The sequence below is a fragment of the Mya arenaria genome, chromosome 4 (assembly GCF_026914265.1).
Source record: "Mya arenaria isolate MELC-2E11 chromosome 4, ASM2691426v1".
Classification (NCBI taxonomy): Eukaryota; Metazoa; Mollusca; class Bivalvia; order Myida; family Myidae; genus Mya; species Mya arenaria.
Window position 1 is genome coordinate 3,002,738 of NC_069125.1, and position 25,079 is coordinate 3,027,816.

Sequence of the window (25,079 nt, forward strand, 5' to 3'; positions counted from 1 at the left end):
GTTGATGGAAATGTGGAGAGTATAGGATTAACGCTTGGATTAGAAAATGCATCAATGGGTGAGGGTAAACTCCAGAAAAGCTTTAGAATTACGCAAGGACAAAACCGACACACTTGTTAAAAGAATAGCTTGATGAAAAGCAGTGAGTGGCAGCTGAACGCAAAAAATGACACATTAAAGATCGAGAACTGCTTGAACTATAGGAAAAAAGTGCTTAGAATAACAACAATATGTCATTTTGCTTCCTAAATCCATATTCACAAAACAGTGTATTTTATTACATGTAGATATATTAAATATTAATATGCTACGTAAGTATGTCTATTAAAGGTGCACATGTACCGAACTTAAAATATGAGAAGCAAACTAGCTCCTTGCAAGTCCTGTGGCCTCACATAAACTTTTACTTTAGGGGTAGATGCATACATACAAACATAAAAACAATACCTTCAGTTAAAAGATTAAGGCGATAATTGAGAAAGTCAAAAGAATGATCCTAATTCGGTATAAATTGAGCAATTGGTTAAAATACTCTCCGTCGACCGCGGATAACAAGCGACCACTTAAACGGGCATTATAAAGGAGGTTTAGAAATAAAAGATTCTCGAGTTGTTTTTTAAGCTGTGTGTTCCATGTCTTTGGCGTTTACTTTATGCCATTAAACGGGGTTTATGTTTTAATTTTGAGCTACTGAGGTTGTTTCTGTAGTGGTTTCATATAAATATCGAGAAATACGTTATATAACAAGAAATATAGATATATACGCGTTTTAACATATTTCGATTGATAAACGATGAATACTTTATATAACATAAAGAAATATTGATTTATACACATGCGCAGTAACTATGCTATATCTGATTTATAACAGATTTCCGTTTGGAAGTCGTGGAAGTATTAAATGAAACCAATATGCACGAATATTACGATAAGTAAAGACACTTTTTGAACGGCGACAAATGGCGATTAAAGGACAATCTATTCTTAAAAGTTACTTCTAAACTGTAAGTGTTTAAAACAAGACGCAGAAAAGCAGTGAAATAAGCATTTCAACGTCTGTTCAAAAACACATATCAATAAATAAATCTGACATTTATATATTTCAATATTGCATAATGTATACTGTACATTATGAATATAGATAATTATATAACACTTCTAAATCTGAAACAAGCATTGTGTTTAAATACCGATACAATTTATTCGCCCTGTTCCTGTGTTGGGTAAGACAACCACTTATTAGCCTGTCTTGATTAATTGAGAATGCTGATATGAAAACATTGTATGTGAATGTTTTTCAAAACATTATCTGTATCGTCCAAATTTATAATAATTCATAGGACTTGTATATACGATACACGTGTGAAAAACATACGATTCCATAATCACAAAAATAAGTGGTTAACTTGCAAGGCGGTACCTAACAATCCTTGATAAACATACCTAGTTTTTTATATATTGTATGTATGCACTCTGCTGCTTGTGGCGTTTTGTGCTGTTCTTCCATGTTTCTTGTTTGTGATTTCATGTTCTATGTCTTTGGCGTTTACCTACCCAGTGCCATTAAACCGGGTTTATCTTTAAACTGTTTGCTACAGAGCTTGTTTCTGTAGCTTTTTACATAAATATTGCTACCAAGGTACTCATTATAGAAAATCAATTAGCGGCATCTCCCGTAAATGTCTTGATTAATGGTGATTTCAGGCTTCTCAATATTGATTCAACACGAGAATATGTCGTTGATTGAAAAACATCACTGGCACCCAGTGCAACGATATTGCATTGATATGCTTGAGATGTGAAGAGTTATGACACACGCAAATTGGCGAAGTAGTTATACGTTGGACAAATATATTGATATAAACTTCGAAATAATCATGTATGCTAATGTATCTCGACACTCTAAGAGCCAGATTCTCTAGACACTCATCACGGGATTTGATCAGAATGTCTTTGTGCGTCTCCCTGAAATCAAGCTGAGTTTTATCGCGGATCATATCTAAATAAAAAGTATTTAACAAGGTCAACCATGAAAAAACATGTAAACACTCTTTAGGAAAAGCATGTAAATACATCAGTAGCATGAACACTCAATAATCAGCATTAAACACTCAAAAAGCAGCATGTACACACTCTAGAAGCAGCGTGAAAATACCCCAGAAGCTGCATACAAACACTAGAAGCAGCATGATATACTTAAGAAGCAACGCGAACACATGCTAGAAGTAACATGAAATCTCTATACTCAGCATTAAACACTCTAGAAGCAGCATGCAAACACCCTAGAAGCAGCATGCAAACACTCTAGAAGCAGCATGTTAACAATCTAGTATCTTCATGAACATTCTAGTAGCAACATGTAAATACTCTAGAAACAGCATGAAAATACTCTAGAAACAGCATGAAAATACTCTTCAAGTACATGTAGAATGTAAACATTCTTTAAGATGACTGTTAACACTCTAGAAGCTGCATATTCGTAATTAACGTTAAAGCGCTCGATAGTTTGCAATTAAAGCAATCAATGCAACCTAGTTTGTTAACGCAGGATTTTATAGTCAACAATTACAATTTTGATCACAACGAATATAAACAATTTGCTACCAAAGTATTAAATTTTCTACTGTCCAGAAGTTTCAAGTTAAATGTTTGAAATTGTGATTTCTGTATATATGAATTCAGCGCCAGAGTGTTGGTAATTTGAAAACAAGAAAAAAATTAATGAAGCATTCCATCGCGATGGTCAAGACCAGCAAAGGCATTCTGTACGAGTAACGCCATATAAGCGTTGTTTGTAGTTTGGAATGCAAGTGTTGGATAACCGTCCTTTTGAAATGTATTTTTGTAGAAATATCGACAAGTATTCCCACTTCGGACTTGCGTTTGTTTCAATCATAAAATGACCTTGTATATTGTTTCAGAATGCCACATTATCAGCACCGAACTATTGAACCGCTCCTGTATGCCGATTATGTAAGAGACTGTTGGTGATTTGGAGAATTATAGTGTAAATGCACGGTGATTCAGTGATTCCTGGCCAAGGGGGCCATTTGTTTGTTCTGCAAGTATATTGTGAATTTAACTGAAAAGTTTCAAACATCTGGATGGCGAGCTCGGCAGGCCATCAGATTATTTTTTATATTTTCACTTAACGTTTTCCATTTGACCGAACGTTTACAGGGAAACAACGACGGTGAGCGTGCCTAGTTTCGTCGCGATCATTAATGAGGAACCGAGGGGGACTATATTTTATTACTGTAAATCATTACGTCAAAAATGGAAATATGTTGACCAAAAGACAGAGCTTTACTTTAACTTCTTAAAATAGTCAAATAGTTCTCAGCCAATACTGGAGGTCATTTAAACATCTTTACACTAACAATAAACTTGCGAGATGAAATCAATGTTCATATTTATCCTGCATTAAAATAGATCCTAAACACGGTGACGTGTTAATTTTGCTTTGTTAGGATAGTTGACCATGTTATGTTTATTTACAATCAGTTGGTCGTGTGACCGCGAAAAAAGACTTCTTTTCTTTTCTGAAATGTCAAAGCACAAACAGTACTCAAGAATATAATTAAAAGTCCGCCATCTTGCCACCTCAACAGGTTCTCGCCCAGAAAGTAGCATCACTCCGCATGATAATAAAACTGGCAAGGAATATCGGCCAAAAAAAATACATTTACACATACCCAACCCGCAAATTCTGAAAAATATGCAGCATTCAACGACAGTTGATGCCATATCAGAGGTAAATGACATCTTACTTAAAAGAGAAATGAACGATATATTTGCCGGTGCAGTTCCGAACTTCTCAACAATTTATTCTTTAACATCAACATAAATTAAATCCATTGCATATGTGGCGATTGTTTTTAAACACATATCTTGAAGTTGAACCATAACCGTGAATCATGGAATAAATAAATACATGAATGGTTATTGTTCCGTGTTTATTCACTTTCAAAACAATTGTGTTTTGAATTGATATCGAATTGTACAATTGCAATAACTTGGCCTATACACGTACTGAGTAAACTTCAACAGTTTAAAGAACTATTTTTGGTACATTTAAATGCAGTATTGTCTGTCGATATAAATGGGTAATAACAATCGTTTTCAGAGAACATACAGGGCACATTTAATTGGAAATAACTTGCATATATATCTAATGCCGGACGATTGATTTAAGAACATGTACCAAGTAAACTGGAATAGAGAAAAGTGACTTAAAGTTGGACAGTATTTTTCTAGAGCTTTCGCGCCTACAGCCTTTCAACGCTTTCAGCGCTTTAATTGCACTCACGATTACAATTCTCTTCACATTGTTACATATAAAAATAATCCAGTTTTAGTTTTGTTACCTCCTGTTTGTACAATAATTCAATGACTGTAAGACTACGTTAGTGCATAGTTTTGACCTTTCATAAAACAAGCTGCGTCATACAGATGTCTGTGTATGTTTGTAGCTGAATGTCCAGCACTGTGCAGATGAACTGGTGAACACCAATTATGATTGTTTTACTTTAACTTTCTATTTTATTTCCTTTGAAGTCGACTCACTAAATTTTACTCTTATTGACAAATGAGAGGTTGGAGTCTGGTAATCTGGCTCGACCATCTAGTTTTTACTGATCGTGTCAACGCGGTAACTCCAGCATTTACCCATACATGGACTTTGTGAAAATTTTATTTAGGATTTCTTAATTCTTGGAAACAAAGATTTTGGACATAAATGTGGCTCAGATTTCGTTAATTGGTCGTATTTTGTTTCAACTAGATCATTAAATTGTTTAAATTGTATCATTTATGACATTTTACTTTTTGAAAACACGGCACTTTTTTCAAAGTGTTTGGAGGTATGATTTCTTTTCACATTTTTAATGTCATATGGAGTGATAGGATGAATAATATCTTTCCAGATACATTCATTATATGTAATGAGTTGTAAATACGATATGTTAACGCAACTTTGATAAGAATAACCAAATTTGGCTGGCAAACGTTGTAGAGTGGCGTAAATGATTTGATTATCTGTGGTTTCAGGTTGCTGTATATATTTATTTACAGTGAGAATTCCGCGGATTGGAGAAAATGACAAGAACTCAAATCATGCATTGCTATAATGAAGAGATTGGGGCAGTTCGTGGAAATTTATGTTTTTCTTAAGCGATGGTCGTAACTAAATTTTACACTAGGGAAATGCCTGAATAGTTTGTGTGTTTCAGTACACGAGAGTGAGACAATATACTACAAAAGATGGGGAAACCATAGAAAATATTAGTGTTACAATACTTTTATTTAAAGCGAACAGAGAGATTAAATAATACAGACTTCGAATTGCAACATATTTATTATATTGACGACATGACGTTCTTAAGGTCGTGTTTTGCTGAAAAACGGTCTCCGCGTTTCAGCATTGAATCCAGATCTTAATAATTATGATTACTTTCTAGTTACATCAAACCCTGAGTTCTTCGTACAGGCATAGTTTTATATTATAAATAGCTAAAACAACATTTCCTTGCTAACACTCGACAATCTAGCCACGATATTTTTGTCAATCTTCTCTTTGTTGTATTAATGATGCATTTTAGTCACACAAGTAACGAGATGCAGACATTGCAAATGGTATTAATAGTTTTTAATTACTAGATGTCTGTTTTCCTGCTGGACGCCCATTCGCTTGAGCAGAAATCGCAATACTTCCCGTAACGGCGCATTCAAGCTGCTGATCAATAAGGTACTTGCAGATCAGAGACAGTCATCGGCATATGATAGCCCTGCTATTTGTGATGAAGATCGCTTTAATTGTTTTCGAAGAACTTTCTCATTCTTATGAAGCACTGAGTGTTTGACATTGCTTTGTAATAATATCTCGGAAATAACTCACCGGCGTCTAAAGGCAAATAATTGTGTTAGAGATGCGGCCTCTCGTGGTAGTTTTTGTTATTTTCGGTGTGGCGTTCGCTTTGGATGATGGATACCGATCTTTTGAAAGAACAGGAGGTACATCTTTTTTCATTATTTAAACATGTATGGAATAATGATCTTTTAAATATTTAAACGCAAAACGCCGAATAGTGCTCTTCCGTTATACATTTTATCTCCTACAGTTTTTCTTTCCCATTCCGTCGATGTAAAATGTATTTGTTTTGTATTTTTAAGGAGGTGTATAGAAAATTATCAGTATAATAGGCTGATATTTTTTTAAAAGCTGTGAAGATATAAATACGATATTTAGTAGTGTTTTGAAATTGTATAGGTGGGACATACATTCAATGACCTCATTTCAGATGTAATGCTACCTTTTATTCTATAATTTAAAAGTAATTGTCATTCTATACCCTTATAAGGCATGTAAAAAAAGGAAAAACATGTTTCAATGTTAGATATATTTTAGTTCGTTAACACCAAAAGTAACTTCTCGTGATTTAAAGCTTTTGGTGTTCCATCGGCGACAAATGTTTCCATCTTACACGGAAATAACAATTATCCTCTGTATGAATTATATATAATTTGCTGAAACATATTTTATTGTTTGACCTTTTTTGTAAATCTTATGTGGTTAAAAAGGAGACTATTGCAACTTGTAAAGTAAAAAGTAAAAACCCTTGTTTGTTTTATACAGGTGAGTCCTTCCTCCAAAATGACGAGGACAAACCACGAGGAGATGAACATAACAAGCGGAGTGTCGGCTGGCATTACGACTACGCCATTGCACGCCACCCGCCACGTCATCACAACATCGACAAACAACGAGAAGACACGCGTGAGCCTGACGCCTTGAATAATGACGTCGATATAGACGGAAATATTGGTAGAATGCTGAATAACAAACATGATGATAATATTGTCATAGACGATATGGAAACGGAATTTATAACACCTATTCCGTTTATATCAGCAATAAATGTGGACATTGAAGACGTGCAGCCGACTTCGGAGACAACGGATGACGAAGAGATAACATCGGGGTCGGGGTCAGGGGAATACTTACTCGTAGAAGACGCCACAAATAAATATAATTCAACTAACGGAGACAATGGTAAGTTATTTTTTTTTAACTCAATGTCATAAATAAGTGGTAGAAATATGTCGCAATTTACATTGTGCTATGGTCATCAAAATGGTGTTATTACTCTAACATTTACATTGTTAGCTATATGCTCGTAGAAATCTTTAAATTTGGCGTAAATGTTAGGTATGTGTTTTGGCTTGACATAATGTTCAAGATCATTGTTAAATTATTGTATGGTGGGCTGTTCTCTGAAGTTTCCATTGTGCGTAAATAAATTATTTCTATTGTTAACGTTGTTCGTTGGATTTAGTTTAGGATTGCTTTACCAGCGTATGTGTACATCAAGCAGAGTATGAATATTTGATTGAAGGACCCGTTTATAGTCATAGCAGTATTGTTTTCTCGAAAATCGAAGGAATCTGTAGCTCTTGACTATTTATATACATAATTTATTAGATCAACAAGTGAAGATATCATTCGCATCATCGCTTCAAGTGTTCAGAAGCTCGAATGCCTTTGTTCGTAATACACCAGACACATGCAAACACGTGCATGTCAGATAAATATTGAAGTCTAATAAAAGTCCAAGAAAATTCCATGTCTATTAATGGCCGTATAAAGAAATGGTATTACTACTTTAACATTTACATTGTTGGCTATATATGCTGTAGAAATCTTAAAACTTTGCGTAAATGTTAAGGTTTGTGTTTTGGCTTGACATATTATTCAAGGTCATTGTTAAATGTCTGTCTGCTGGGCTGGTCCCTGAAGCTTCTATTGTGCGTAAATGAATTATCACTATTGTTAACGTCGTTCGTTTGATTGAGTTTAAAATTGCTTTACCAGCGTTTGTATACATCAAGCAGAGTATGAATAAATCGACGCGTGCAAGGAATCTGTATATCTTAACTATCTATATACATAATTGATTTGATCATCCAGTGAAGACATCATTCGCGCAATCGCTTTATGTGTTCGGAAGTTTTAATGCCTTTGTTTGTAATTAACCATTTACACGCAAACTCGTGCATGTCAGATAAGTGTTGAAGTCCAATAAAAGTCCACCAAAACCCCATGCATATAAATGAATGTATACAGAAAGAAAATGGGGCGAGTAAATATAACTTTTAGATATTTAGTTTAAATAAATTTATTCCATAGAGAAATGTCGACACATTGCAATTGCCTGAGTGACTTTATTTTTTTAGTCGTTTTCATCGTCGTCAAGTTAGAGTTGAATCTTTATGAATGCTGCATATATGCACATATATAGAGTTTTGTTTGTCGTGTCTGTGCTGTATCTTTATCATGTAAGGATATATCTTAAAATTACTTTACACATTAGTCAAGTACATAGGAAGACGACGTGTAAGGCCCATCTCCCTACCCCTTTTTAACACTCCTTCACACTTCACGGCAACCAATATGGGGACCGGCATATGAATAAAGTAATGAAAGTCCTTCGTATGTAAGCATAAAGGTAATGGCAAAACTAATTTCAGCTGGATGGCACCTCGGGGACATTCGTCACTTACTGTGACAGATATTTTTACAATTGTTTGTAAATAACTTGATACACATATTGACTATGACAACAAACATACGAAGCAACCCCGTAGCTCTGGCTGAACTTTTTAAATCCTTTTGTCACTTGGTGCACTGGACAAAAACGGACGAGCGTATGTTTGCATCCACCTACATCCTAATGATTATTTAAATTTGATATTGAAGGTTTAAATATTAGTATTTCAGGAAATACATTTGGTGTCTATCGTATTATTTTAGTCCTCCTTTCCAATATATTCTTGCAGATGATTGGATCATTCGAGACGAGGAAACAACAAATATTTCTTTGGATACTAAGGACGTCTTAATGCCTCCTATCTGCAACGAGCAATCTAGTAAGCACATATTTCCAGACTTAGTAAATGTTTTAGTGAATCGAGTCAAGCTGAAATGTTAGTTTCAATATATAATTTAGGTCAAAATTAGCTCTAACCCTTACTTGGTGAAAATGGATACTTTTTGAAGAAGGCTTAGTAATAAGCCTTTGAAATTGAACTTTAAGATGACCAAGTCCAAATTCGTATACAATCGCATGGCATCCAATCTTTTAACAAGCGCGGCTATATAAAATGCAGAAATCGAGGAAACACGGAAAGAGTTTGACCTATACAGGGCTTGTGTGCCTGTGCTATATTCGAACAGAATTAATCATATTTCTCTTTTCCGCAAATGAAGTTAATTGATGCGAACTGATCAATTACACTAAGATATACTTACGTTTTGCAATTTCTAGTCTTTAACCATTTACATCTTCTACTCAACTTAAAAAAAAACTTTGATTGTGAACAGCAAACTAGTACTTTTTGCTACTCAGAAAATTGACGCAATGGGTTTCTATAAGCTAAAATTCAATTTACGCTGCAATGTAGCTAAAATATTAACCAAAAAATAATATGATAATGTTAAGGTTTAACTACGTCTTTGCATATACAAGTAAGTAAATCATATGTTGCTACACGTTATTTCTTCAGCATCTTGGTCGTCTTGGTCGCCGTGGATAGACTTAGGAAACCATGATGTCCGGTTAAGACGTTGCCATGGCAGCACGAAGTTCACGTCTTATGCTGACAGTTGTCATGGCGATGCGGTTGAGATCCGTAACTGCATTCGTTCCAATGGTCGCACTTGTCGGATGGAAACTGGGTCTCTAATGGAAGAGTTCCGGACACAATGTCTTGGCCTGGACCTAGACGATCTGCGGAATATGGGTATAGCTATCACGCAGCTTGTCACCATTGGCACTTGGACTATAAGTCACATGTCGATTAAAAGCGTATTTTCTTGATAAAATGAATTAAGATTTATTTTCATGCTTTCATAAATGCGAATTGTATTTGTCTGTTTACAGAAATAATTGCTTCTTATAGAACGTTATACGAACTCCTACTTGGTTTAGACTCAAGTTTTAGTACACTGAAGGTCGCCATATTGTTGTGATCGTAAGAAAAGTATGAACTAAGTGTAACAAATGCAATTTTCTAATTAATATTTCGTTAAAAAATATTTTTATTGAAAACATATTTGATTGTATTTAAGTCTTCGTTACCTTGTGATATATTGTAACAAATATGTCTTTATATTTTTTCTTGCCAATGTATTTCTGTCTTGCAGATAACATTTGGAACCCAGATTCCATGGATGGTAAGCATCTCATTTCAACACCGATTGAAATGACTTTTTAATTGAATGACGATGATCGATCTTTCTCTGACCGTGACAATTCGGTAATTATAACAATTATTGATCAAAAAGAGTGTTTTATTTATATGTTTATATGCTCTCTGTTTCCATTAATGTACTATAATGATAGTGCTACTGACGCCATTTAACAAGGCTTTGGTATTTTATTGCTACCTATGTTGTTCATTTTTCCATTTGAATTATTCAACTTTATTTTTTATTATTATTACAATTTCTTAGCTCTGTATTTTCCTTTTAAGTTTACATACCATAGAAATTCTAATATTTCAGATGATTGCGAGTTCACTCTGTACGACCTAAAATACAAAATTGCGATTGGTGAAACACTTACATCGAGGCAACTCTACGACGCAGATCCGTTTCTCTGGTGCTTTTCCAAGGAGAAACATATATCATTCCACACTCCAAAACATCGATGCAAAAACATTTTACTCGCCTTTTGCAATGACCATTCTCCCTGTGACAGCCCTCCTGAGAGTCTGGAAATTCCGAGCGGCGTGGCTGGCTTGAAGAAAACGTGCTGGAAGAGCTTCGTCATGGGTATTCAGTGATAATTAAGAACTATTAGCTTTTAAAGATAATTTTGTTGTTGGCATTTCAAAGACGTAAGCCTGTGAGGAGTTCATTCTTTAAAACATCTGAACGTTCTGTAAAGTGTTTAACAATTGATTTAATTTTTCTTTATTCTACGAACACACGTTAGTTATCATTGTTTAAATTAGATTTAAGTTTCATGCGTTGAAATGTTTCAATCATCAATCATAATTTGAAAAGATTGCTGTTTAGCAAGTTAACCAATAACTTAAAAGTTCGTCAATATTTTTTAACCTGCACTATATAGCCATACTCAAAACAAAGGCTAGTTATGAATAATGGAGCTATTAGGCCACGTTCCTTAAAATATAAATGAAGAAAAAGTATTACCAAGCACGGATTTGTCTTCATACGTGTTGAACATTTTTTTTCAGGAGGCAAACTCCCCGAGGGCCTACCTGTCGCCAATGGTCAGCAACTACTTTGCCAAAGATTTGGCAGAGATAGTCTATTTGGGAAAGCATTTGGTCACAAGGATGTACACTACACCACCTTATATAGCACAAATCTGCGAATGCCTGTAATTTCCATGACTACTGCGAGGTCTTTTGGTAACGAGAAATGGCCATCAGCACCTTTAATGCTTGAAAGAGGTATGTTGGATATTTCTTTAGAAAACTTCAGTGTTTTTTTTTTTTTAATTTTAAAATATTCTATAAATTGAATTCAGTTATTGATAGTGTATTCAACAATATGAATGGTTTATTTTATTACGCATTGCGCTCTGATTTGTGCTTGCTTATCATAGTAACTTTTTGACTCTATTTGATACGTTTCTTTTAGGTCTCATTCAACAACAGACATCCAATGTTATATCCTGGATTTTCAAAGACAACAAGAAAGGTATTGCCCCGATTACAGAAATCGACAATCAATGTGATATTCTTAGTAGCTGCATACTAGGGACGCACCAAGCCACTCCCGCGGACTTTGAGCATGCTGGATACGAACCAACACCACTCTTACCTCCAGAACTTGCTGGATCCAACCTTGCAGCGCAAGTCTCAACGTTTGCAATCACAAATACAATACCTTTGGATCCAACAGTAGCTCCGTTTTGGAAGAACGTAATAAAAGGCGTCCGTAACTACGCATCGAGCTCGTGTAACATTCCTTATAGATCATACGGTCGGAATTCAGAAGAAGACGTTCAAGATATGCCCGCGATGCATCTGATATCTGGCGCAGTTGTTGGAAAGGATGCTCGTGTTAAAGTGATTGGAAATGACGTCGCTGTCCCGGAAATGATATGGATGGCAGCATGTTGTTCGAATGGTGAGAAGATCCAGTCATTCGGAGTGTACACATACAACAGTTTTGGTCAGAAACCCGCGTTTGTCTCCCTTGATAAACTTCAACTACTATTGCAGAGGTTGACCTTCAACAATGATGATGCTATCAATATAGAATTGTTCCCAGCGTTTGAACGAGTATGCAAGGATCTTGACAATGATGTTTCCCACTATGTTAATATTTGATACATAACTTGAGCACAACGCTAAGATACATTTTGCTATCTAATTTTTGAAAATTAAGTAATTTTAAATTCATCCTTTTGCGTAAGTCCAGTGACGTTTTGCTTTAACTATTAAGATGTTTACTATACTTTGCTTTACATATTTACATAATTGTATGTTTCATTACCGTTAATGCAGTAATAAAATCACTGCAAGCTTATTTCAACGAACGACCGGTAATCTAAATTGCCATATGAGCACGACAATACATTTTCGGTTGACCAGAGTAAGTAATGAGAGTGAGGTTAGGCCTAAAAATGGTTTGGTTAGGGTTACATTATATTCAGAAATAGGTAGGTAAAGTAGGCTTTTAATTCATTTTTTTATTAGGCTTTATATAAGAATGTTATTTTCACCATTGGAGAACGGTGTTAAAGAAATCTTCAGAATCAAGCGTTCAAGGTTTTTAACTACCCATTAAAAATCTTATTTCAATTTTTTAGTTTTTCTTTTCTTTTACAAGCTGACTTTAAAAACGGTTGGGTCAGCGCCTATTTCGTAGGTAGGGTCGGGTAACCCAAACCGAATGTATTTGTTTAGGTATTTTTGTACATGTTTACATGCATTGATCTGAGGCATACCACCATTAAAACCATTTTTGTCTATATATCAGGATTTGTTTAGGCAGTCATTACTTTCATGTTATGTATAGTTTTAAGTAATATATTGAACACAACAAGCAGCAGTGTATGTACATACAGGCTTATAGCAGTTCAACACCGAAGGTTCAAATAGTTTTACTGCTAAAGTGGTACTAAAATCAAATCCGTTCAATTGCACAAATAGCATTCTGATTTTATTTTTAATTCTGGTAGATGATACATATGCAAACAGCGATTATCTACCAAACATATATTATAAAAAACACATTTATAATTCAATGGTTAAATCTTTTATAGTAAAAAGTTTTATTTCTAAATGCGAAATATGAAAATTACAACTTACGGCACAATTCTACTTAATATGCCAAACAACCAAAAAAAGCGCCGAAGACGGAACGCCAACGCCCGTAAATTATTGTTTACAGTCGAATAAGGGACATTTCTTGACAATACGTAACGGCAGAGTTATGGGCCTTGCTACATATACACATATAACATGTGTACAATATGTCATACGAATATCTCGAACGTTTACTAAATTACGGCCAAATTAGTTATTGCCTGAGTTCATATTATCATGGCGAACATTTATTAAGCCAGAATTATGGACCTTGTTCAGTATGTGCATATTGCCACCGCGAACATGTGTACAATCGAATATGTTGATTTTCAGAACTATTGTTAAGTTACTGCCAAGTTAAATCGACGACACCAAGACAACGACAATAATTCTCTTAAACACAGTAGCTTAAAATGAAGTAAAATGTAATAATACAGATTGTCCGTAAAATAAAAAATGGTCTCAACGGGAATTGAGAATAGAGGAAAAATGCTGTACACATGTTACAATTAGTACTCTTTCAGGAAACAGATACATTTTAATTTCGAACTAATATGCACAATGTTAAAATTAAGCACAATGTCAGGCATTTGGCCTTCATTACACAAACTATTTACAATGTGATCATATAAACGATATCCGCGGGAGGTGCGACGAAAAACATAGTATCCATTGTTATACAAACTAGTGAGATGTTTGACCAGATAGTTCATTCACGTACTTTAAATGTTAGATAACAAGAAATTTACAAAGTAACTAACTAGCAGGTCATTCATAGATCATATTTCTTCTTTCTGGTGATCTATGAGTTGTTATTTAAATTTACAAGTGTCCGAAAAATTATGTTTTGTCGTACGCTATTTATTATAATGAATTATCTCCATCATGGAGTGAAGTTATCAACACAATTTTTAAACACAGATGAAGCAGTTTTAAATTAGCAGTAGAAAAAACCTACATGAAAAGAAAAATATATCACTTGTGCATTATCTCTCCGGACAAAGGCAATACTTTGAAGAGTAATTGGCTTCTAGTTTTTGAAGATGAATTCCCCAAACAAAATATAAGATTGCACATTGCATTCTTACATAACTAAACTTTCAGTCCTTTCATTTTATGAAAATTTTGTAGATTCAAGTTGTCTTTAAAACCGTCTTTGGCTGGCTGGGAATGTTCCGGCATGTGACGTCTCTTTCTTCAAATATTATATCATTTTGAAGAAAAGTTTAGGTAATACACGTAATTTATATTTCAATAATGTTTCTTTAAGTGTTCCCTGTTATAGTACAATTTTGCTCGCTAAACTTCGCCTGCTTTCATCACCAGCAGGTGCAGCCGTAGATAGTACTTCTCATTCCGGTTCCCATCCAATGACGCAATGCTGGAACACCATTAATAAGCGTTTCAATTGATTTGAAATATTGCAATTTAGTGCATAACGTATATTTATTGCTACTACAGAACATTTCAATTTCGTTGCTTATACCTGTCATGATAAAATACATTCCAGCTAGCTCCTTCGTTTAAGGAAGGACGTTTACATGAACTTATGAATAGCCTCGAATCTCTTATAATTGAATATAAAATTAAATGCAGAGAGTAAACTACTACCAACACTATTCTATTTCAAATATTTTCCTCAGTTTCTAATATTATTTTCTCTCTGAAAGAAGACAGAACAAGAACTACTATTAGTTCCTTATTGTATGCTAATATTTGAGTTGTCCAAACACTACTAGAGTCATTAAACAAATACGAAGACTATAAGTAACGTTAAAAGTTATTAGTGTCTTATAATTTGATGAAAATATAAATTAAGGTATTTTTTAACAAATTTCAACAAATGTACTAAATGCGTTGGCTTTAGGTCTTAATGATTGTTTTAACAATCAAATGCAAGACGAAAAAAAACGGTATTAAGTGGGATAATATATATATATATATATATATATATATATATATATATATATATATATATATATATATATAGTGCTAGTGATTATAAAATAAAATAATAATTATAAAATAAAAAAAAAATCATGAATAAAATGAAACCAAACTTTGTAACTAAATGCACTAATTAATAATTTATCAAATGTTAATATAATAAACAAATCTGAACGAAACCTTCTGAAAATGAAGCTTTTTTTCCGAAATGAGTAATATAAATCGATGCATTCTGGTATTTATCATAAAACATCATGGTAAGTGTTTGTTCAAAAGAGGTTGAAAACAAATACATACAATGTACACGATGCCACTTTTACAGTAGTTGAATGTTAAAGTGTGTTTTTATCGTACAATATTCCTGCTTTTTTTGCATCAGGAAAACCGACACCGCAGGAGCAAATATAAAATTACGACGTTATCTCAATTCCATGAACTTTATAGAAAAACATGCTATATTTAAAAACCAACAAAAAAAACAAAACAACAACTGCCTGATGGATTTTATTTTACATTGATCAGTTTGTGAAAATATATTTTACTCTGTTGCCAAAATGTTATTTCCAAATAACGAACAGAAACCACACTAATTTCTGAAGTAAATTAATTATGATATTTGTTTCACTAATGAAAACACCGATTGCCATTCGGTATTTTATGAATGACAATTTGACGTCAGCATTACGTAAAAGCTTCGTATTATACTTTATCATATAAACGAGCTGTTCTTATGAAATGTTGATATGTTTTCATAACAAAATAGCCCATTCTAGGTCAGGCCGGGTCACTGTCATTTCAGGTTCAAAATGCAAAAAAAAAGGAAAGAAAATGTTGAGACTTCCTGCATATTTAACCACTTTTAAATGTTTATACTGCTTAATTATTTCACAATTAAAGTCATTGTCGATTGTAACTATTCATTGAAACCTTTTCTGAAAAAAAGAAAGATAGAAATTGAACCAAAGATCCAGTCATAAAGCATTTAATTTAATTGTTAACGGCAAACTTAAATGCCTCTTATCTAATTTGCAATATAATTACTTTGACTATAAACGTATTGAATAAAACTGTTTTAATAACTATATTGGGGGCATATTTAAACATGTCAACAAGGAAAAAGAGTTGTTCCCCCTGTTTAAAAAGGTCCTTAATAAGTTTATGGTAATTAATCGTGTTTTAATAAACAAAGTTATAGGATACAAAGAATGCTTGGTTAGTGAGGTGGATGGAGAAAGTTTATCTGGCTCGGCTGTTGAATTTATCGTGTTTGCCAGATAAACAAGGCGGATTAATGTATCGGAAAAAAATCCGCAGCCGAACCAGATAAACCTTCTCCATCAACGGCACTAACCTAGTATTCTTTGTTTAATGCTACTGCCACACAGTTACTTGAATACAAACACTGTAATGATATTTTTATATTGCCTATATACTATGTATTGGTCATATAGAACATTCAAGTACCTTTGTTTATTGCTACATTAAAGTGAAACACTTTTGTTTTTGCGTGTGATTTCTTATCATTTGTTATACAATTAATTCATTATACAAGAATAATGAAATTCATCAATGAAAACGCTAATTTATCAACAATGCGATTTGTTAAGTCGTGCAATTATTCGGTCTTGTAACATTGATTGAGGTCATGTAATATTAATCGAGCTACAGGACCTCGTGTCTCGTTACAATTTAAAAACTTCGCAATGACTCACTGAAGGATAAGCATTGGACTGAATTTGTATGACATTTGAAGGCGGTTGAGTCTTTCAAGACAGTTAGTAGCTGCCATGTAATTCTGTGGTATGCTTCCATGAAAGGTTGAATGCAATCGTCAGCTCAAGATACAGTTGAGCCAAGACGCATTGCATGAGTTCACATTCATGTTGGGATGGCCATCAAAATGCTTATTTATTTCCGAACATACAATCTATTACAAAAATTGACGGGTGCTTTCAGCCGATTGCAATGTTCAATTCATCGAATATGAAATACTATTGTGTTGGAAAGATTCAATTTATTAAATTGCTGATAGAAAGGAATTTGTGATTTTGTTAGTATGGACTGGCTGCAAGGTACAATTTACGGCTCCTTCTGGCCAACAACTATCTCTGATTGAGCAACCTGCTCCCCTGCTGTATGTTCAAATCATGAGCGCGCTTCAGCTTTATGTTTAAGTCCGTATTGAGTTGCACTATTTGTCTTAAAGCGCGGGTATATCTAGTTGGTCACAAACTTGTTCGGATCTGCACGCCCTGATTTTGACAATGCATTAACCTTGAAACTTAAAAAAAGTTTAATTAGTGCATTTCATTATTTCTGGCAAACTATCACTATGAAATGGATTTATCTTATCCATGAGACTGCGAGAACTTCAAATCAGTGCAAAGATATGTAGAACCACACCATTTGAAGCTTATAATGCCATTTTTAAAAGTCAAGATTCAGCTGAAAACCCTGGAAGACAGACAGTTAAACTGGAAAACCTGAAACAGACTATCAGATTGAGGTTGGGTTTGGTGTATGTATTGGGTACCGATAGAAAGGGTTTTGTCACAAACAAATAACGGGTTTTCTTGACTAATCTCCTAAAATCAAAGCATTGAGAGTGCTAAAAAACTGGAGGAAGGATAAAGTGGGTGTCGAGAGAAATGTAAAGGTTCATTTATGAACATGGTATCCATAAAATTTGATTTCATTTTGTTTACATTTGCAAATAATTGAGTTGAATTATGTATTGAAAACTCCGTCACATTTTAGTGTAGAGAAAGAAGGTAAACACATGCACATGGGTTTTGAGTGTAATGTTATATATCCCTTAAACTTAAATATAATGAGAAAGGCACTTCATAAGCAACATTGTAGTGTATTTATGTTGTTGAAATTGACATGTTACGTCAACGATGTCGTCAGTGTCGACTCCTTGCTGTCTACATATTCGCGACAATTATTAAGAAATAAAATAATTGAAAGTGCTGAGAAACTGGGTGAATGGTGTAGTGGTTGTCGAGACTAATTTTAATGACATTAATATTGAAGAGGTGATTATAAGATGCTTGTGGTATGCACTAACAATCTGCTCTATGAAGATGGAGGAGTGCGTAACGATGGATAGCATGTTGCAAGTGTAAACGAGTGGATAATGTATAGGTTATTTGTAAGTAAATACATGTTGCAACAACTTCTTCCATATTGTATTATTGCTTTCATATCATGCGTCATTCACAGCTTACTACTTGCAACAATTTACAGCTTGTTAGTGAATATCACTTACTGTTTGAAGAATACACAGCCCAATCGTCTTAACAACATCTTTTGTTACGATATAATACACTCTCACACATCTTTTTACATTAAAACCACACTTCTTGCACATAATAAACATCAACAGTTAAACACATGAGTCATGTTCAGTATTGACGTAATTTCAATTAATATTAACTTCATCTCGCAACCACCTCTTGAATTCTTTGCGTCACCAAAGTCAGTCTTGTCACCTACTATACTCAGTCTCATTTTATGTTTAATTTAGTCTTATTTGATATTTAGGAGAAAACAAGTAAATCTGCTTTGACTAATTTGACGTCTTTGTCTTTCTTGGTCTTTTTAAAATATAATTGCTGTGTGGCCATTTGTGACCATTATCACTCAATTGATAATTTTGGTGGAAAAACGGGATCATTCCGTTCTAAATATTTCCATATATTTGATAGATTTGTAAATTTGGAGTTGGAGGTGAAAAGTAATTAAAGTTTAGTTAGATTGTTCTTGAATCCTGTATTTCTAGTAGTATTTCAGTATAGTAAATCATAAGAAGTGGAATTGTAATAACTGCATCTGAGCAGTTGAGTTAAGTCAAGATGGGGATTATGTTAATATTTTAAGCAATATTAATGATCTCACGTATATAGATATTTGACACCAGCTGTATTTTAATAGATCAATTGCTCTAATCACTCCATTGATTGTGAAAAACAGAGTTTTTCGTTGAGTCTCTATAGGCAGTTTGGCAACCGATCACAGACAAAAAATAATATTTTGAATTACCATCTTCTACAAACCCTTGTATGAGCAAACAAAAAATAATAAACCAAAAAAGACAAAAGACAGACAGAAAATCTGAGTTTGCGTTGTTGTTTTTAATTTTGACACTGTAATGACCTTGACCTTGGCATTGAACAGGTCAGTTATTTAGATATACTTTTATACTAGCTCAATTATCCATAAGGCTCTTACATTATTAGGAATTTTGAAACTATCTGTGGTGTGTTATAATGCTATAAAACGTTGGCTTTTCAAATATATCTAAAAACATTGCCCAATAGGACAATGAATGGAAATAGGAAAATCAAATAGTTATTGTTTTCATATTGTAACCGTGAAATGATCATTACGCTGACCTTGACGTGGTCAATGTTCTTAGAGAATTAGTATCCATGTGAATATTCATCTGTCTAATTGAAGAAAATTATCATAATCTGACATAATATTTTACTAAATTGACATTTTATGGCGGCCATTTTGGATGCCATCTTTGATTTCTCGGTCCGCGCCACGAGTTTAATTTTTTTACCATTTCTTGCATACGCTTCAGCTGAACATTTTGGTTTATAATATTGCTTGTCTAATGCATCGTAAATAATAAAGCGTTCACCCGATTGGCAATTTATAATCAGTTCTAATCATTTTAAATGATAAATATAAGCATGAGATTCAAAAGGTTTTCTTTATCATGGACTATTTTTGATAATGCTTTTCAACAACATACACTTAAAAGAACGAAGACAACATTTTGCTGAGGTCAATTCACAATTTCTGTACTGTGACCTCCCTCTTCATAATATAATGGGTCATGGCGGCCATCTTGGAATTTGTCAGCCATCTTGGACGAAATTGTGGTGGGAACTGAGCGTTTTTTTTATAACCTAAACGTATGAATCATCAAGCAAAGTTTCATAATTTTAATCCAAAGTGTACAATTTCGTGAAAATTTGTCTTGATATGACTGGTATATACGACCGGTGAGTTTATATGTATTGTGATTTGAAATGTGTTTTTATCTGTTTTGAATAAATATGTTGAAAGCCATACTAAATTGATAACTTGTTCATCGGATTTTTCCAAAAAATAATGGGGCGAGCGAGCGAAATAATAATAAAAATATTTGTTTTGCATTTAGCAAAAAAGAGGAGCGAGCGTAGAGCGAACAAATATATTTAGTCATTTCACTCACTTTTGCTCACATGTTATTCACTTATTAACTAAACAATGATATTGTAAACAGTACATGGATAACATCCAGTGAAAGAATGATAACACTAAAAGATTATTTGATACAAATATTAGATTTGAGATCAAACAATTGTATTTCTTGAACTATTTCATAAATGAGAGAACTCAAAACCACATTTTTCCAGTTTTTTTAAACCTTTTTGAAAAGTTTTTTTCAAAATAACCAATGCATGGCTAAGTTAAAGCCTGGACACAAAGCGCCAATGGTCACACCCACCTGCCTGCCCAATGGCATATCCAAATTTATTAACTAGGTTTTCCACTGTTCCTTAGGAAAACTTGGTTAAAAATAATTCTCTTTTAAAATACATTGTCATATCTCATGCCATGGAAATAACTAAACAATGTGACTTGATAAATAACTCACAAAATGAATATAGGCATTTGCAATCAAATATAAACTACAGCTATCACTCTTGCTTTGACTACACGATTGGCGTTGGTAGCTATCTAAGTTCTGGAAGAGAATTTACAAAATACCTACACCGTATTATAAACCATTTCAGCACCAAATATGTCACAAAGAATTCCAGCCAGCGCCAAATTGATTTTAGGCTTTCTCAGAATTGAACGCCTATCTTTTTAAATTTGCAGATTTTCCTTAATTTTTTAAGATATCTTATTCAAATTTAGACAAGTAATGGAAAACATAAACATATATACAAAAGACACTTTTACTTTTTTTGTACTGCAATTACTGATTGTGTCAATTTTCATATATAGCAAAATAAATATTTCAAGAAAATACAAGAATGAGCAATATTTTTTCATAGGCAAGAACCAATCAGCATAAATATTTAACACTTGAATGATTTCCATATAATATATAGTTTAAATATACACTGTGATTAATACCTTTTTTCCAATCACACACTCTGACACTGTTTTTATCCTTTTTGACTAATATTTACAAAATATACACAATCCAGCTTGATTGATGTTTTTGTGTGAATGGTAAAGTCATGGGATTGCATGAAGCACATATGAATGTCAGTCAGGTTAATTGTTAGCGTCATTCTACTGTTCACGAGCATTGACTCATCGGCGGCCAAGGCCTCCACCACAAGCACGCCCTCGTTGCCTCATGGGGACAGGAATTACATGATCCGCTGCGTCAGAGGAATCTGAAATTTTAATAAGCAATATTATACATAAATGTTTATTGTTGTATAATGTACATTACTGAAACAGTAATATTTCTATTATATATTATAGTTCTATTAATGTACATGCATTGCATATGAATTAAATAAACACTATACTCTGATCTGTAGCAAAATATTGGTATATTAACAGCAAAACAACAAAGAAGTTAAAATACACACCCGAAGTTTTTACCTGGACAGGTGTAGCAGGCATAGATGACCGATTGGAAACTGTCTTTTCACTGTAACGGTCATCCGAATTCCCGTCGAAAAGGATCCGAACCAAATTCTTTGATTAATCACTGTCAATCACGAAAAAATTCAGCACTTCTTGTCCAGTATATATACGTTTACTTTTAGCGTGAGCCAAATTAAAACAAACACATTTGTCCAAAATTTAATCAAACTTTAAATGGTGGTAGAATTGTCATTTGTTGACGTAATTTTCAAGAATCAGGAAGTGAAACAAATGTTTTAAATTGCCAAGTTAGTCTTAATCATCTAGACGCTTGTATCCGGGTCTATATCGTTCATTGACTCTAATTAGAGCGGCTGCATGATTGAAACTAGCCGGTGCTTTGATAATTGTTACGATCGAAAAACGCGGTTATAAGGGAAAAAACTACATTCTACTAAACAAATAAGCGCTCGTAAAAAAATAACTATTATTTTTAGGCAGGTGCGGGAAATCCGATGAACAAGTTATTAATTTGGTGCGGCCTAAGGAATATATTATGCAATATTACGGCCACGAGAATAGTTATTATCAGGAATAGTGTATCTCAAAGTATCACGTGATATAGTGGTTTGATTGTGAAGTCTCGTTTAGTATGCTTAAGTTTACATTTATATATTTTCAAAGCTGTGAATAATATGTGACAGCTTGCTTTTCAAATTCACATTAACGTGCAATCTTATGCACTATTTTAAACCGTATTATAATGTTACAAATTAGGTGATTTCAAATTGGCCTAGTTATTTGTCCGAGGTTAGCTGCATTTGCCTGAGCCCGAAAGGGCAAATAACTGGGTCAATATGAAATCACCTAATTTATAAGTATTTTATTAATTAACTATTACCATTTTGGTTAAAAACATTCTTATAACTTACCTTTAGGTCACATTGAAGCCGTTTTTTTCCCATTATCCATTCATGGTGTCTGCTTTTCTAGACTTGACTTTGCTGATTTTGACATGCATCCTTTAAGTGACATAGCACATACTTATGAATAAAGCACTGGACATTGTAAGGAAGCATGTCTGTTCGTCTTAATTTCGCCAAAACGTCAAATGTCCTATAAACCATGGTTTGGCAGCTCTCATCTGTGTTAATGCGATAATCTCTACTCACACGTGCAGCGGGATTTCATTCCGAGATCTTACCGTGTGGTCATTTTCGAGACGTCCGACATCGGTCGAATATATACATGTGGGAAAACATGGAAAAAATGACTCGGTACTTTCATTTGAGTTGATAATAGTCCAGTTGAATCTGATTAAAATCGCAGTTATTAATTATGATTAAATCTATAACGAACAAGGCATTATAAGCAGAGTTTGCAGAAATAACCGAAGATCGCCGTTAATCACCGATCGGAGATTCGGCGGAATTTTCCGATATTTGCCGAGCGCGCGCTAAGGATTGTTGGTAAATTATTATTTCTTATCGTTTCACCGATATGGGGCAGTTTCCAATCCATGGTTTATAGGTCCGTGACCTTTGTCGTCCATTTTGTCGTTGTAAAATATCAGAACAATCGTAAAATCCACCAACGGGTTAAATACAACTGTAATATTAAACCGTAAAAAGTAATTCAATCATTCAATAGGTTCAAGTATTCCAAATAGGTTTATACGAAGCACAAAAAATTCAAAAAAGTCGGAAAACGGAAAACAAAATGGCTACCTTTAAAAATAATTTCCGGCATATTTCTCATATTAAGCGAGTTTCGACAGCCAATGAAAATGACCAATTTCACAAATCCTATATTAGCCGATCTTTGTAACCAATCAAAACGGAGGAAACTCATAATAGCCGAGTTTTGTTGATATTGGCCGAGTTTGGTCGATATTTAGCGAGTTCTGGCATATATTGTCTTCAATTGTCTGGTATTGGTACCGCAATTGTCTCTGTATCTCGTCAAATTCGATAAGTTGATTAATAAAAGACCATACGTCGCATTTCGTTACCCATGCGCATTGATTCGTTTAACATGTCATGCCAGTGTAGATCTGACGATACCTGATTTCGATTTGCGGTACTAAAGTCTAAAGGCCGTACTAAAAAGCATTTTTTCTCTTAAAAAGTTGGATTTAGTGCAAATTCGATTCATCTGTTTGCTTATAGACTCATGATTTGGTATTTACGATATAAACCCAATTTTAGCATACAATTCAGGCCGACATATTGAAGTGAGCATATAAAACGTATGGACTAATTTAAATCATGCAATTTTCAATGCACATTACAAAAAAAATATTTTTATTGCGTCTTTGCTTTTGGAATATTAAAATATATATATATACTGCATTATCATTGACTATTCTGTCTTGTAGATAACAGTTTGAGGCCAGAAACAATGGATGGTAAGCATCTCAATCTATAGCAGATTCGTTTCTCTGGTGCTTTTCCGAGGTCAAACATATATAATTCCACACTCCAAAACATCGATGCAAAAACATTTTACTCGCCTTTTGCAATATCCATACTTCCCGTGATAGCCCTCCGAAAAGTAGTTCCAAGTGGCATTGCTGGCTTGAGGCAAATGTGCTGGAAGAGCTTCGGCATGGGATTTCAGTGAAAATAAAGAACTATTCCTTTTAGAGACAATATTTATATTGGCATTTAATGACGTAAACGTTTCAAATGTGTAATTTTTAAATCATCTGAAAAATCTATAAAGCAAACCATTAATTGATATTTTACCAAAAAAATATAACTCGATTTTGAAATACATGCACTAACTTTATATATATATATATATATATATATATATATATATATATATATATATATATATATATATATATAAATGAGTTTGTATTTCCTTTGCTTTTTTATATAAAACAAAGAATTATGTATAAAAATATAAAGATTTCTTATTATTTGCCGTTTCGAAAATTTAACCAATAATTTGAAATAAAAATATAAACGTAAAATGGAACTATAAGGAAAAGTTTGATATTAAGACAAAGGGTAAGGATTAACAACCACGGATTTGCATTTATAATTATTTAACATTGTTTACAGGAGGCATATTTCTTCCTGTCGCCAATAGTCAGTAACAACTTTGCCAAATATTTGACAGAGATAATCAATTTGGGAAAGCGTTTGGTCACAAGAAGATCAACTACA

The 25,079-nt window shown here is 33.6% G+C and overlaps 1 protein-coding gene across 1 annotated transcript; it reads left to right on the forward strand.

Annotated features, from left to right (window-relative positions):
* The first annotated feature begins 5,775 nt into the window (after positions 1–5,775).
* Positions 5,776–12,370, forward strand: LOC128230333 (uncharacterized). The gene is made up of 8 exons (XM_052942524.1): positions 5,776–6,012; positions 6,635–7,051; positions 8,836–8,925; positions 9,562–9,798; positions 10,202–10,231; positions 10,562–10,831; positions 11,260–11,478; positions 11,669–12,370. The coding sequence occupies exons 1-8, from the start codon at positions 5,928–5,930 to the stop codon at positions 12,361–12,363; spliced, it is 2,043 nt and encodes a 680-aa protein (XP_052798484.1). The 5' UTR covers positions 5,776–5,927; the 3' UTR covers positions 12,364–12,370.
* Positions 12,371–25,079: the final 12,709 nt, after the last annotated feature.